This window comes from Erpetoichthys calabaricus, chromosome 1, assembly GCF_900747795.2.
Source record: "Erpetoichthys calabaricus chromosome 1, fErpCal1.3, whole genome shotgun sequence".
In the NCBI taxonomy this organism is placed as follows: domain Eukaryota; kingdom Metazoa; phylum Chordata; class Cladistia; order Polypteriformes; family Polypteridae; genus Erpetoichthys; species Erpetoichthys calabaricus.
Window position 1 is genome coordinate 95,413,457 of NC_041394.2, and position 16,932 is coordinate 95,430,388.

Consider the following 16,932-nt stretch of genomic DNA (forward strand, 5'->3'; position numbering starts at 1 on the left):
TGGGTACTTATTTAAGTAATCTTATATTTAAGTAATGTGACCTGCAATTAGCCATATACCCTTCACAACCAACAACAAATAATCGTACCAGAAAATGTGTCAATGAAAGCAATTTCACCCATCACACTATACATGAAACTATAAAACGCTACCAAAATCATGTTTTATGTACTGTACTAGTATATTTAATTAAACTCTATTATTTTTTTAATATAATCCACTATTGCAAAAATATTTATCAAACAAAAATGTGATATATCTGTTTTTGATTAAGTAAATACATGTGTATACATTTTATCAATAGTTATTTTTATAGATTATTGTTTGCCATCCCTTTCCACAATTCTTTCCCCATTCCTCTCTCTCCTCAGCTTCTCCTCCCCCTAGAACCTTCTTCTCTTTCTTCACTACCTTTTTCTCTCTCCCAATTTAGACTTTTCATGACTGCAAACATTGCAGCTAAGTTGCTTTTATCTTCTTGATGGAAATATCCTTCCCTTGTCTCTCCTGAAATCTGGAAGTCTTCATTTTACATTCTTACCCTTCTTGAATTTTCTGCATCTCAGATCAACAACTCTTCCTGTTCTACTATCCACAACTGGCATCATGCTGATCATTGGGGGTTGCTCCTTGAGGCAGTTTCTTCTCTCTACCTTTCCTCTTTTTTTCCCTTATTAAGCTGTGTGGTCCTGTGTGGAGTGTGCATGCGTGTGTGTTGAATTAGCCATCTGAGGCGGGGTATGGTGTGGGAGGCACAGGTGGGGGAGTGTCTGTTTTTGTTCTTACAGACTCCAATCATCAGGTATTATTGTTGGTTTCATTTTACAGTATTCCCCTTTCGTTTTATCAATAAAAATTTGATGTCAAAAAAAGAATATTATTGTTTATCATTTGATGGGTGACAGAATGTAGGACAAAGCAAAAATCTGTCAGCAGTAAAATGCTTTTATCATTTGCCAAAAAGTCTTTGATGTGGACAGATAAATATAAACTGCAACATATGACAGATATTTTTGAAAGGGAAACTAAAACATGAAGATAAGGCTCTGAGCAAACAACTGGTAAGTCCAAAAAGCTTTGATGTGGGTGCGAGAAGGGGCAGGGTTTTGGGTGTCTGGTATGCACTCAGTCAGTCTTGATGCAGACATTATTTCAGCTTTGTGGAAACCATACTGCAAATCTCTTATCAACAACAGCTTTCTACTCCAAAATTCATTTGAACTTTTCGATAAATGCGGAGTGGTCATTTATTTTAGAAGGCACTCATGTATTGCTGCTCAGAAAGAGTTTGCCTATTTAGGCACATTACTGCTTAATGACTCCATCATTAAGATCTTTAAAAATAATTGAATCAGTTATAGTAAAACTGTGGGGCATCTCACATGCATGTTGATAATTTTATGTAAAATGTTAAATGAAGTTTGCATGTTCTCTCCGTGTCTGCGTGGGTTACATCCGGGCGCTCCAGTTTCCTCCCACAGTCCAAAGACATGCTGGTTAGGTGGATTGGCGATTCTAAATTGGCCCTAGTGTGTGCTTGGTGTGTGGGTGTGTTTGTGTGTGTCCTGCGGTGGGTTGGCACCCTACCTGGAATTGGTTCCTGCCTTGTGCCCTGTGTTGTCTGGGATTGGCTCCAGCAGACCCCCGTGACCCTGTGTTCGGATTCAGCGGGTTGGAAAATGGATGGATGGATGGATGGATGTTAAATGAAGGATAGCACAGTGCATCCTGGGTTCCACTTCCATGCCTGTGTAGAGTTTTGCATATTTTTCCCCTTGTAGGCAAGCTTTTGGATTGAAAATCTGCATTTCCCCTTTCATATATTAGTCAAGAGTTCTGTACTTTATGAAGCCAGAATCCTTAGTTTGAATTTCAATTACAATTACCTAGTCAAAATTTTGAAAAATATTTCCCTTTTGAACTGAAGATCCCCTTCTTCCTGCTCATTCATTGGTCAGGAGTCCTGTCTTCAAAGTAAGTGTGCAGTGCAGGCCTGAGCAGTCCATTTATATCTGCTCAGTTTTCCTTTCCTTTTACTTTGCCTTGAATGATGGAGACAGTGTAAGACAGTAATTTAGATTGCTAGAAACCATTTCAATATAAAGGAGCATATTTTTCCACAGAATTTGTGTACTGATCTCCAAACCTCCCTACTCTATGAACAATGGTTTGTGTGGCACATTTTGAAGGATAGGTCTCCATTACTGATCCACATGAAGCAAAGAAAAATGTTTTGAGCAAAGTTAATAGAAGAATAAAATTTTTGATAAAAGAACACTGTGCATAGATAACATAAGATTACACCATGAAATGTCAGTGGACATTTCTCATTTCATGTCAGCAAAGAGCTGGTCTTCACGTGGCTGTAGTGTACTTCCACTTAAAACTAAGATTTTTGTACCATTTTGTCTTCTCTTTTCTTGCCCTTTTGTTATAATGCAAGTTCTTTCGCCCCTTTCTTGCAAATACACCCTAATCCTAACCCTAGCCCATTGGGAGTAGGTGTATCCCTTGAATTCCAGTATGTTGTCTAAATCACGAGATACACAAAAGAGTCATATATCCAATTCAGCTGAAAAAGTACAACCACCCTGATCATTTGGATGTAAGCAGAAACATTTGTATTGAATTGCTGGTTATATTTTTCTAAACATTTGTTAATAATAAGTAGCATCCATAGTGAGCATTCTGAAATGTTCGTTACAAAGAATTATTAGGCTATTGATCAGGAACTTTAAATGTTTTATTGAGAAGAATCCAAAGAATAGCTGAGGGGCACAGCAATGGCTAAAACTGATCGTCAAAACAAAATCGTGAAAAAACAAAGTCCAAACAATCTTAAAATAATTTACCTAAAAAAGAAACAAATATTCCAAAATTTATTCTTTTTAATAAACAAACATAAATAATTACTATACTGCTGTTATAATTCTGACATCACAAAACAGCAAAATCGGCGAGGGCTCCAAAACAGATCCACAAAAGAATACAGAACCTTACTGGCCTGCCCAAATATGGGCCTCACCTCAGGCAGGCCTGAGCCTCAGGCAAGCAGCAGGCTTTGACCTGACCCAAGCCTAAAATGAAACTTAGAACACACAGTTCAGAAATTGTCTAAGAATATCAAAAACATAGCAAGAATGCCCTTCCAAGGAGAGGGAAACCATAAGCACCTCTGGCCCATGCAGAATCTATATAATAAGGATATTTATTCAAAAGTCACAAAGAAGGAAAAAAATGGTGGAAAAAACAAAAAATAAAGCAAAACGGATTTGCCTAAAAGGTAATCTACACCAAACAAATCTCAAAAAAGTAATCCAATAATCAAAACCAAGAACAGAAGCAAATAAATCCAAGAACCAGAAAAATGTCAAATACAATTGCACTCTATGAATCAATGAACCACTAAAGGACCTACTTCTCTCCTTCAAATATATAGGCTGAGGGCAGTCACGCAGAGGTGACATCAGGATGGTCCTGCCTTTTTGGGTTCTACCCACAGAACACAAGGATCAAAGGATAGCATAGAACACAGTCAGTCAGTCATTGTCCAACCCGCTATATCCTAACACAGGGTCACGGGGGTCTGCTGGAGCCAATCCCAGCCAGCACAGGGCACAAGGCAAGACCAAATCCTAGGCAGGGCGCTAGCCCACCTCAGGACACACACACACACCCACACGCTAAGCACACACTAGGGGCAATTTAGGATCGCCAATGCACCTAACCTGCATGTCTTTGGACTGTGGGAGGAAACTGGAGTACCCAGAGGAAACCCACGCAGACATGGGGAGAACATGCAAACTCCACGCAGGGAGCGAACTCAGGTCTCCTTACTGCGAGGCAGCAGCGCTACCACTGCGCCACCCTGCATAGAACACATACATATTAAATAAATCAATGAGAATAATAGCAACAAAACACATAAATACAACAAATACCATAAAATAACACAAAGAAAACACCATAAAGGAAAATAAAATAAACCAGGGATCAAAACCCTGCTGAAACATAACAACTGCTCTGCAATCTTTTTTATAAGCTAATATTGTCATATGTAGTGACACATGACTAGCAATGAACAAGGTTACTACAAACAATACAGCTAGAAAAAGGTCCAAAATGTTGGTTATGAAACCTACAAAGCTGCGCAGGAATGAAATCACATAAATAATAATACAAAATAATAACAAGGCAGATGCTGAACAATATAATAAATAATCCCAAATTAGGCAAAACAAATATTATAAGTGAAGAAAGCATGATTCATAAGATTACTTGTGCCAAAGTTTATGGCAATCCAACGTGTTAATTACATTTCATTGCCTCTTACCTCACCTTTTGAAGCTGAGTGGTCATTTGATTCCCTTCAGTTTTGGCAAGATCAATGCAAGGTCTTGAATTGAAATGCAGTACACTCAGAGCAGCCACAAAGTGAAATGCAATACATCTGCTATGCTGTTAGTTATGACACGTGACATTTGGACATGAATTAAAATCCAATGCGCTTTTGTATTGCATTTTAAACTGACACAAAAAATGCATGCCATGTGAAATGCAATCAATTATTTGGTTGATTCATTTTTAATTATGATGCAATAAAACCGTGCCAAAAGTAAATGTACCGTGTACATACGCATTGCATTGCAATAAAGTTAATACGTTGGATTGCTTTTAATTTTGACATGAATAATATTTCCTACATAACAGTGTCAGTCTTTTAAACCAGAGATTTCAAATTTTCAATAAGATGTTGACCTAAGAAGATATTTCTTAGGCTGTAAATGAGTACATTTGCCTACATGGCAGGAATTTATTTATACCGCACCTTAAAATTGATGAAAAAATGTAAGTGACAGAAAGTTAAAGATTCTTTCCATTTGTTTTAGTGCAAAGCATATTATCTTGACGTAAGATACCTATGTAAGATAATTGTTTGCATTTTATCTTGGTTTTTGAGATTTTCATTATCATCATCATCATCATCATGACTTACTTTCAGGTTCCTTTTTTTAACCCATTATTTACTAATGATCTTGCTAGTGGATATGACACTGAAGTTGCTGCTGCCTTTCAGCATTCACAGTTACAGTATTTTTGTTGGTGTCTACTCTACTCGTTGCTAATTGTCGGAAATTGGAACAAGGTAGCATCAGGTAGAAAGTAGGAACCAATAGCTTTAATTAAACCAATCTAAACAACTAGTCTTTCAATTAACTGTTTTAATGGAGCAACTGAGAAAACCCTTGTGACATTTCTTCACAACCCAAACAATGCCAAGAATTTGGAATGTGGAGAAGGGCTCCAATTGTTATTTTAATACATGTTAAAATTGATGTTTTATTTATTTTTATGCATGACTATTTTGGAATTTATCAAAAAATAAATATCTTTATTTTATTAAAACACACAAATGAGGGGAAAACTAGTTAGAAGACAAGATACAGCAAAACACTTTGAGGCTCATGTCGAGTGACTCGCTCATCTACCTGCACCAAAGCAGCATGCCAAAGCCTCTCACCTTCCATGTCTTTCACTTTCTTGACCCTGGCTTTTCTAACCCCCCACCCAAAGACCCTTTGCCTTTACTCTCCTTCTGCCTCTATACTAATCAAGTAAGGGATTCTTTAAATTTCTAGCTAAGCTTAAATCAGCTACAGCAACAGCAGGATAGTATTCCCAGTAATATCCATGAGCTCTCAGTGCCCCTTAAAGGGTTGTGCCTATCAGGCAACTCCAAAGTTGTATGTTCCCTCTTTTCTAGGCAGGAGAGTTGCACCTCTCCATATTGTGAACATTCTGCTCCCAGTTGCCTGGCTGGTAGTTTTCTTGCACTTTCCAAGTTAAATGATTTTCCATTATGAGTTGTGCATCACTTCCTAGTCCTGGTATTGATGCCTTCAGTTGAGTATGTTAAAAGATTGCTACAGTTGGTTCCCCAGAATCCTCTGTGTTCAATGAAGCTAGTGTCATGGAGTGAAGTGTCTGTAGAGCTGACTAGCATTAATGTTTTATTATGGCTTAAAAGTTTAGTCTGCTCCAGCATGTTCTATAACAAGGTTTAATCTTGTCTAAAGGGTATACGTGATTGTTTTGTTCATTTTTTTCAAGTTCATATTTACTGTCTTGTGTTTAAGTATATACAGTACAGTAAAATCTTACTTTCATATCTTCTCTGTATGATGACAGTGATATAATGCCAACAAAAGACACGCGTGGACATTAAAAACAACAGTATGTATATACTGTACATACATAGAATACAATATACTGTATATCCACATTATATACAATATACTGTATTTGTTATTAAGGCTGTTCAGAAAACTTGACAATCACATAAAAACTGTCTCTGAATCTACTGGTGTGAGTGCCAATGGTCCTCTAATGTCTACTATTTACCAAAAGGACAAAAGCAGCTTCAGAGCATGGTCAAGGTCTTTATGCACCCTTTATGCCTTTTTAAGGAAGTGTGTGTTAGTATACAAGTGTCCCGAACAGACGATTAGATGGGCATTGGTATTATTCTTTGCTGCCTTCACCACCCTTTACAGTGCTTTATAGTCTTGAACCATGCAGGTACTATACCAGAATGTGATTTAGCCAGTGAGGATGGACTCTGTGCAGGTGGAAGTGTGGTCAGCCTTCTGTTTCCTGAAGTCTATTACAAGCTCCTTGGTTTTGCTGATATTGAAGATGAGTTTGTTCTCCTAAAGATGAGTTTGTTCTCCTTTCTCCATTGAATAAGGAGGTAGACCTCTTCTCTTTAAGCCCTCTCGTCATTTTTGGTGTCATCAGCAAATTTATTGATGGAGCTGGAGCTGTGTCCAACTACACAGTCAGAGGTGAACAAGAAGTACAGAGTGGGGGCTCAGCACACGGCCCTGTGGAGTACCTGTGTTAAGGGTCAGTGTGGAGCATGTGATAATCCTAATCCATGTATGATGAAGTCTTCCAAAATCCAATTACAGAGGATTTCACTAAATCCTAAACTGATGATTTTGGTGGTCATCTAATACGATACAACAGTGTTAAATGCAATGTTGAAATCTAGAAACACGATTCTGGTGTAATTGTTTTTATTATCCAGATGTGTCAGGATGACATGAAGTGGAAAAGATATGGCATCCTGTGCAAAGTGGTTATGATAATACATAAACTGAAAGGGTTTGTGACTTTCTAAAATATTCTATTCAGTGTGTCCAAGAATTAGTCTGTCAAAACACTTCATTACGAATGGAGTGATGACCACCAGTCTGTAGTCATTCAGACAATCCACTTTTGTTTCCTTGGGCTTTTTGTTCTTTTGAAGCAATCTGGGACCACAAATTGTTAAACCAAAACAGTAAACATGCTGTTGAAGACTAAATTTATATCCAGACATTGTATCGTTCTACAATGCTTTGGAAAGGTCTTCCTGCCAGGAATGAGACTGATAACAGTAGCAAGAAGACAAACACCACCAGCCATGCTTACCAGCACTAATGGACTACACCAGTAGTAAGAAGTAGTGGAAAAACAAACATCTAGCCAGTAAGATGTGGATGAAAACAAACAGTATTCAATCATAATGCTTTGTAAATCACTGTGTTCCCTGTAAGTAATTTAAACATTAAGGAACCATCTGGCAACCTGTATTTTTGTTTGTTCTTTATTTCGCCTTATACAATTTCTTGTATTAGGAATTTGGTAGTTTTCACATACCCCTTGGGGTCAGAGCGCAGGGTCAGCCATTGTACAGCACCCCTGGAGCAATTACAGGTTAAGGGCCTTGCTCAAGGGCCCAGCAGAGTAGGATCTCTTTTGGCAGTGACGGGGATTCGAGCCAGCAACCTTCGGGATACCAGCACAAATCCTTAGCCTCAGAGCCACCACTCCGCCATGTATGGGGGTCATTTTAAAAGATGTGCATCCTGTGACCTTGTGCCTGGGACAAGACCCTCTACTCTCCAGAGTAGGCACAGGATGCGTTAGAAAGCCACAGAGACATGACCATCACTGCTTTGACATGGGCTTCCCTCAGTTACTGATATTTGGAGGTGTCAGCCTTAGTCATAAGTCAGAGGGTGATTATTGGTCACTGACCTATTCAATATCCTTTATGTTATATTCTTAAGATTTACTGGGGGTATAATAGTAGTAAGGCTATTTCTCATCTAGGGAAAGAAACGTTTTAATGTTTGCATATAGTAACTACACAGTGCCCTTCAGACATACTGGCTCACAATATATCGGAGCTACAAGTAAAGGTCTGACATGCAACATTTTAACCTCACCTTTTATTCAATAGTCATTTGGTATCAACATTCAGTATACTCACTAGAACAGCGAAACACCAGATGACTGCTATAAGGACACTGTACTGCATGCATTAGCAGCCCAGTTAAGCAGCCTCCATGCCATTTGAATCAACTGGCGGCCTGTTTTGAAGCCAGTATTTTCAATTTGTATGGAATCACTGTAGCTTCTATTCTTCTCATTGTTTTCACGGCTTAAAACTGAAAATTGCTATTTTTACATCCATTGCTAATCTGATTTTAATGAATGCCAGACCCTGTGTTTGTTATGATGTCAGGCAAACTGAAAGTGTGCTAATTAGGGTGCAATTTACAGAGAGGAGAAAAAATAAGTAAAGGATGTAGCAAATGACAGGTTTCCCTTCTGATAAAATTGCCAGGCGGATTCGTAATTAGGATATGAGTCTGAAGAAGTCTGAACTTAGCCATTCAATGCAGCGTGTTCGCAAATCGCCTCACATGGCAAAGACTCTACCGAAAGATGCTTTGAAACGATTGCACAGCAAAACCAACATGACGGAGCCCATATAATTACTCACTCACGCTTTATGTGAAGTGTTTCTAATTACAGTTTTCTTGTATTGTAATTCTAAGTAATGCTGCACTGGTGCAAATGTACAGCCAAAAGCAGTAAGAGTGGTTATAAAGTGCACAATTGCTGTTACTTTTTTACAAAGTCTGTACCTAAAAGTGGTGACTATGTGCTTTAGGGATACACAGTCTCTTTTTTAACACTGCTATGAGTAATTAATTCCACTCATTAATTATAATGCAAGTTCACGGAATATTTACTTTTTATCTCAAGTACTTCCCATCTCTGTCAGCCAATCATGTTATCTTTTTTTCTAATCCCAACAGCCATAGACAGTGCCAGTGACGTGGCCCTTTATGCAGGTCTGGCCGCTGGAGTCATCGCTGTGGCAGTCTTGGTCATCGCGGTCACTGTGTATAGGAAGAGCCAGAGTGAATACGGTGTGGATGTCATCGACTCCTCTGCCTTGACTGGCGGCTTCCAATCCTTCAATTTCAAAACAGCTCGACAAGGTGAGTTGGGAGGAAAAGTGGCATATGGTTGGGTAAACACTTCCACAATCACACTGCTTATCTCAAAAACATAATTCCACTTTTGCATCAGTATAGCTCATTTTCTGAGTAGAGTTGAGGGCCTCATGTATGAGTGTTTTTTCTGTCTTATTTAATTGGTGTATGGTTACCATAGCCTGTTGTTTGCAACAGTTTAATTAGGAGTAGTGTAGGGCCCTATTTCACTACAACTCATTGATAATCTACACCCACATACTTTTCAGTGTTTTGCATTTTTTAAAGTTTTGGCTGAAAATAATTAGCAAAATATGTAAAGTTTCTTGAAACAATCATCAGGACCAGATGATATTTCTTCTTGAGCTCTTAAGGAGGTTAGTGAGTACATATTTAATCCCTTGACGCCTATTTTTAGGAAGTCAGTGCACACTGGGGAAATTTGGATAGACTGGAAAATGGCAAATATTATCCTGTTATATAGAAAGGGTGTTCAGGCAGATCAAAGTAACAATAGGCCAGTAAGCTTAACATATGTCGCAGGTAAATTAATGAAAGAAATTATCAAGGAAAAGATTGAGAAACTCATAGCAAGCACAGGAGTTTTACTGAACAGTCAGCATGGGTTCAGACGAGGGGGTTGTGTTTTACTAAGATGCTTGAATTCTATGAGGAAGCAACACAAATATATGATCAAATATCAAAGTGGAGCTTATGATATTATTTATCTGGACTTTCAGAAATCATTTGCTTAGGTGTCACATAATAGGTTGGGCATCAGACTAAAAGAGGTGGGAGTTCAGGGTGCAGTATAAGAATGGATGCAAAATTGACTCAGACACAGAAAGTAGAGGGTGATGGTGCAAAAAACCTCATTAGAATTGGGTGAGAAGAGTGGTGTCCCACAGGGGTCAGTGCTAGGGCTGCTGCTGTTTTTAATATATATAAACTAGGGGGCTTCGCCCCCTGCTCGCTTCGCTCACCAAACCCCGTGTTTGGTTTTCCGGATAGACACTTTTAAGATTTTTTTTTCTTTGAATTGTTGCTATTTCATTAGTTTCACTTTTATTTCAGAACTTCTGTAAAAACAACATTTGTAATCTTGCGAGTCCCAATATGCTGAATCTTTTTAATGAGGTCAGGATAGGTTTCTCTGTTTGGAATTTCAGCATAGACAAAACGATCTACATCATCAGCAGTTAATAATTTATTTTTACAAAGTAAAAAAGTAAGTAGAGTTCTGCATTGGACTCCTGTCTGTAAAGTTGTGCTATTTTCCTCTCACAGTTCCAAAAGTACATGGGGTTACCAAGGTGATACCCCAGCTTTTGTCTAGGTTTTTGTACAAGGGCTAGACAGAACGTTTTTGACTCCTCGGGTAAATGTGTAAATGTTTTTAAATAAGCAGACAGATAAATATGTATACATGAACAAAGTAACCAATAAATGCATGTGCGGTAAACTCCGTTTTTGAAATTCTCAAAATTCTTTATTTGTCACATGCATAGTTATATAGGACAACACGCAGTGAAATGCATCCTGATCCGCTTATCAAAAACTGTGCAAAGAATATCAGTTAGATTAACAAAAAGTCCTAGATTGAAAGGTAACAGTATAGTAGAACATAATAAATAAGTACAATTAAGTGAATAAAGTAGAATTAAGTGTTAAGGTGCAATAGTGTAGTAATTATTGTGCAAAACCAAAGTTAGACTGGTACATAGTTAAATGAGGCAATTTGTTTGTTTGTGCTAATGCGATCTTTACTTTCTTTTTTTATATTTTCTAATTCTCCTACTTTCATATCCTTTAACTTTCTCCACATGTGTATAGCACCTTTTTTTTTTTTTTGAGCCTTTCTAATTTCCCTGGTTTCATAGTCTTTAACCTGCTCTGCATGTATTTAGCGCCAACGTTTGTAAACGTCTTTATGAAGTTCTACTTTCTTTTATTCGTTGTCTTTTAATTCTGAGCCGGATTGGACGTGCTTTTTTTCCAACAACAACAACAACAACATTTATTTATATAGCACATTTTCATACAAAAAGTAGCTCAAAGTGCTTTACATAATGAAGAAAAGAAAAATAAAAGACAAAATAAGAAATTAAAATAAGGCAACATTAGTTAACATAGAAAAGGAGTAAGGTCCGATGGCCAGGGTAGACAGAAAAAACAAAAAAAAACTCCAGAAAGCTGAAGAAAAAAATAAAATCTGTAGGGGTTCCAGGCCACGAGACCGCCCAGTCCCCTCTGGGCATTCTACCTAACATAAATGAAATAGTCCTCTTTGTAGTTAGGGTTCTCACGGGGTCACTTGATGCTGATGGTCATACAGACTTCTGGCTTTTAATCCATCCATCATTTTTGGAACATCATGGTACTTAGAGTAGATGCGCCACCACCAAAAGGACACCAGAAAAAGAAACAGAAGAGAGAGTAGGGGTTAGTACAGATTTTAGAGCCACCATGAATGGTTATTATAATGAATTGGATATACAGAGTATCAGGATTAAATTACAGTGAAGTTATGAGAAGGCCATGTTAAAGTAATGTGTTTTCAGCAGTTTTTTAAAGTGCTCCACTGTATTAGCCTGGCGGATTCCTATTGGCAGGCTATTCCAGATTTTAGGTGCATAACAGCAGAAAGCCGCCTCACCACTTCTTTTAAGTTTTGCTCTTGGAATTCTAAGGAGACACTCAGTTGAGGATCTGAGGTTGCAATTTGGAATATAAGATGTCAGACATTCCGATATATAGGATGAGGCGAGATTATTTAAGGCTTTATAAACCATAAGCAAAATTTTAAAGTCAATCCTGAATGACACAGGTAACCAGTGTAGTGACATCAAAACTGGAGAGATGTGCTCGGATTTTCTTTTCCTGGTAAGGATTCTAGCAGCTGCATTCTGCACTAGTTGCAAACAATTTATGTCTTTTTTGGGTAGTCCTGAGAGGAGTGCGTTACAGTAATCTAGTCGACTGAAAACAAACGCATGAACTAATTTCTCAGCATCTTTCAATGATATAAGAGGTCTAACTTTTGCTATGTTTCTTAAGTGAAAAAATGCTGTCCTAGTGATCTGATTAATATGCGATTTAAAATTTAGATTACAGTCAACAGTTACCCCTAAGTTTTTTACCTCCGTTTTGACTTTTAATCCTAATGCTTCCAGTTTATTTCTAATAGCCTCATTGTATCCATTATTGCCAATTACCAAGATTTTAGTTTTCTCTTTATTTAACTTGAGAAAGTTACTATTCATCCATTCTGAAATACAAGTCAGACATTGTGTTAGTGAATCAAGAGATTCGGGGTCATCAGGCGCTATTTATAAATTCAGCTGTGTGTCATCAGCATAGCTGTGGTAGCTCACGTTGTGTCCTGAGATAATCTGACCCAACGGACCTCGTTGTAAACTGAAATATATACAAAAGAAACATACAGTCATTTACAGGTGTACAATCAAAGACGATAAAGAATGATTTACAAAGCAATGCAGTACATAGCGGACAGTGTACATTAAACAGTAAAGCTTTAAAAGATACTTACAAGGCGAGTGGTTTCCACGGTTGGATCAAGACAAAGAGAAGCGCGTAGACAGAGGTTCAAATTGCTGTGTAGCACAACTAACCAGACCCAGGGGTTTATATACGCTAAGAATACGTTTTGGACGTGACCAAAACAAGAGATAAAGGGGTGCCTACATGAGAGACATGGGGTGTATTGTATTCAAATGTTTATTATGGGACCTGTGTGCTTTACGTGAGTTTCATAGACTTTTATAGCGCCACTGAGAGTGTGGGACGTGACTGACTGGTGTGTTAATAAATGACAAGATGAAGGGGGAGCACAGTTCAACAAATAACAGTCTTAACTAACAAGATGTGGGGCAGAACACTCCCCTTCTGATATAATAACATTATATCACTAAACAGTACATAGAGGCAAATATTGTATGAACTTATCCGTCTTTTTTAGGGACTAGTAGAATGACTTCTGTGATAGACCTGATAAAGTATTTGGAGATGCCTTGAGAGGCAGTTTTAACTTCTATTTTTCTTATAGTGCCATCACTGCTAGGGAATACCGAAGTGACTAATCCCATAGGCCATTCATTGCTTGATAGTTGACTCTCCTTTAGCAACACAATGTCTCCTTTTTGTAAATTTCTAGATGGGTGGGCCCATTTCCGCCTGTTTTGCAGAGTAGGGAGGTATTCACGTCTCCATCGTGTCCAGAATTCATTTGCCATGGCTTGTACTTGTCTCCACTGGCTTTTAAAAAGGTCATTCCTTGTGAAATTACCTGGAGGTGCTGACACACCAGTTTTCTGGGTAAGCAGCATTGCAGGGCTCAATAAAAATGGCATCTCTGGGTCAGAGGAAATTGGGACAAGTGGTCTGGCATTTAGTATTGCAGATACTTCCGTCAGAAAGGTACAAAGGACTTCATGAGTGAGGTGAGACAGTCTGTTCTGTAGAAACATAGAGTTAAGTATTCTACGTGTCATGCCAATCATACACTCCTAAGCACCTCCCATGTGTGACACGTGAGGGGGGTTGAACTCCCAAGTGCATCCCTGTCAGCTTAAGTATCGTAGGATGCTCAGATGTTTCTCAGAGTTTTTTACAAATCCTAGTTCCCTGCTAGCTCCAATAAAGTTTGTTCCGCAGTCAGACCTGAGTTGCTTTGCAGGGCCACGTATTCCAAAAAATCTTCGCAAGGCATTGATACAACTACCAGTGTCCATGGGTGCTCATGCAAGTGAAGAGTATTGTCCAACGCTTGTTTTGAGCCACACCTCCTCTTGTGCGTCGTGTGGTAACTGACCATGGGTCAAACACATCTAATCCTACATAGGTGAAAGGAGGGGATGTGTTGATGCGTTCTTGGGGAATGTCTGCCATCATTTGTTTTTCCATCTTGCCTCTAAGCTTACGACAGGTGGTGCAAAGATGAAGAACAGAACTTACAAGTCTCTTACCACCAACTACCCACAGACCTGATGCTCTAATGGCTCCTTCTGTGAATAGACGGCCCTGGTGTTGCACGTCTTTGTGATAGTGCTCCACTAACAAAGCTGTAACATGACTTTTCCTTGGGAGTATAATAGGGTTCTTTTCGCTTTGGTCGATATCTGCATGCTTCAGTCGCCCCCCTACCTTGATAAAGCCATCATTCAGCATAGGGTGGAGTTTAAGAAGAGAACTGCTTATGGGGAGGTTCCTCTTTGCTGTGAGTGAATCAATTTCATTTGAGTATGCCTCTCTCTGGACTGACTTAAGAATAACATTCCTTGCAGCAGTGAGCTCATCTGGGGTACGCGGTTTGTTACACCAATGCCAGCCATTACAGTTTCTGTGTGAGTCAGAGCATGACTTGAAAGAATGGACTATATGGATGAGAAGTGCAACAGCTCTTAGGGCAGAATGCCAGGTGGAGAAGCGTTGGAAGCGCTTAGGACTGAGTGGTTTCTCTCTAGTCAGAGTGATGAACCTGGTTATTTGTGGGTGTACTTCTGCATCTAGCTCAGGATGGATAAGTTCAAAATTTTCTTGTGCTTCATGGGAAATTTGTTGTTGCTTGTATAGAAAATCTGGTCCGGTGAACCATAAAGTGTTGGCAAGCTGAGAAGCAGGTACTGATCTTGTTGCAAGATCGGCAGGATTCTGATCTTAGGGAACATAATGCCACTGCTCTGGCTTTGTCGTCTGACGAATGCATTGGACTCTGTTGTGTACATACACAAAGAAACGCCTGGTCTCATTAAATATGTAGCCGAGAACGACTTTACTGTCGCAGTAGAACTTGACTGAGTCTGGCTGGAAATCCATCTCATCTAGAATGAGTTCTGCCATTTCTACTGCGAGTACTGCTGCACACAGTTCAAGGCGCGGTATGGTTGGTTCTGGCTGGGGGGTCAATTTGGCTTTTCCCAGAACAAATCCCACATGACACTGTACATTCTTGGTTGTAATTTTAAGGTATGCTACTGCACCAATGGCCACATTAGATGCATCCGAGAAGACACACAATTCAGTATGCTTTGCCTGGGCCAGGCCATGAGGAGCATATGTGCGTGGGATATGAAGATATTTTAAATCCTGTAGAGAGTTTTGCCAGATCTTCCACTCCTCTAATTTATCCTTTGAAAGTGGGGTATCCCAGTCACCAGGGCCATGGGAGATTTTTCGCAGTAAAGCCCTCCCTTGTATGGTTACTGGGGCTACTAGACCAAGGGGGTCAAAAAGGCTGATGACTCCTCAGCTGCTCGTCTCAACCCATAGATGGCAACTGCAGGGGAAGGACTATTTCCAAAAACATGCACTCGCATCTGATATTCAGTTATGTCTTTAGTTGTGTCATTGTCCTGATGCCACAGAAACCTCAGATATTTCCGGTGGTCTTTTCTCACCATGAAACAATAGAACATTTGCTCAATGTCTGCAGTTACTGCTACGGGTTCCTTTCTGAAACGGATCAACACGCCAAGCAGAGAATTATTTAAGTCTGGTCCTTTCAGTAGAATGCTGTTTAGTGACATGCCACAGTACTGCGCACTGGAGTCAAAAACTACCCTTATTTGATCAGGCTTCTGTGGATGATATATTCCAAAAATTGGCAGGTACCAGCATTCCTCCCCTTCTTTCAGTGGAGGGGCTGGTTCTGCATGTCCATTCTCGAATATTTTCCCCATAAAGCTGGTGAACTGCTTTTTCATCTTGGGTCTTCTGTCTAAAGAATGCTGCAGAGAGACAAGGCGAGAAAGAGCCTGTTCACAATTATTGGGGAGACGAGGTCTGGGAGATTTGAAAGGGAGTGGTGCAACCCAGCTATTCACTTCATCTCTGTTAAGTTCCTTTTCCATGATTTTTAAAAAGACTTGATCTTCAATAGAGAGGGCAAATTTGTTGTCATTTTTAGTTCTCTCAAATATTGACTTGCCCAGCACATCATTATGTGCAAACTTGATCAAAGGGGCCAATGGTGTTGGTTCCCCGCCGTAAGTCGCCCTTTCTCTCAAGCAAAGGTGGTTATACCAAGGCGTGAAAAGTGAAGGTCGTCCATTTTCCAGCACACTTGTTTTGAATGTACAAACTGCCAGCTTGTGAGCATTTCCCAGGCAAACTTTGCCAACAAGAACCCAACCTAGATCAAGTTTTTGAGCAAAGGGTGCATTATGAGGGCCATTCATTTGCTGCCTCACTTTGTGTACTCTGATGACGTCTCTTCCAAGCAGAAGCAGAATATGGGCATTATTATCCAATTCTGGGATGTGGCATGCCACAGACTGTAAGTGAGGGTGGTGACGTGCTGCCTCTGGTGTTGGTATTTCAGAGCGATTGTTCAAAATCTCATTGCATTCGATAAGTGGAGGCAGGGCTATACTTAATCCGCCATTCACAGCCTCTATTTGGAAACCAACTGCTTTCCTGCCAATTGTCTCCATAACTCCAGCACAGGTTCTCAAAGAGTATGTGAATGGGCTGCTTTGAATGTCAAACATATCAAAGAATTCTGATCTCACTAGCGAGCGGTTGCTCTGATTGTCCAGAATGGCATACATTTTAACTGTCTTCTCGGGCTGCCCTTGTG

General features: G+C 39.4%; 1 protein-coding gene across 1 annotated transcript in view; it reads left to right on the forward strand.

Annotated features, from left to right (window-relative positions):
• unc5db (unc-5 netrin receptor Db) overlaps positions 1-16,932 on the forward strand; it is a 759,038-nt gene that overhangs the window by 590,132 nt on the left and 151,974 nt on the right. Inside the window, exon 9 of the mRNA XM_028803567.2 lies at positions 9,156-9,341. Coding sequence (XP_028659400.1) covers positions 9,156-9,341 — 186 coding nt within the window. The remainder of the gene's footprint in view (positions 1-9,155; positions 9,342-16,932) is intronic.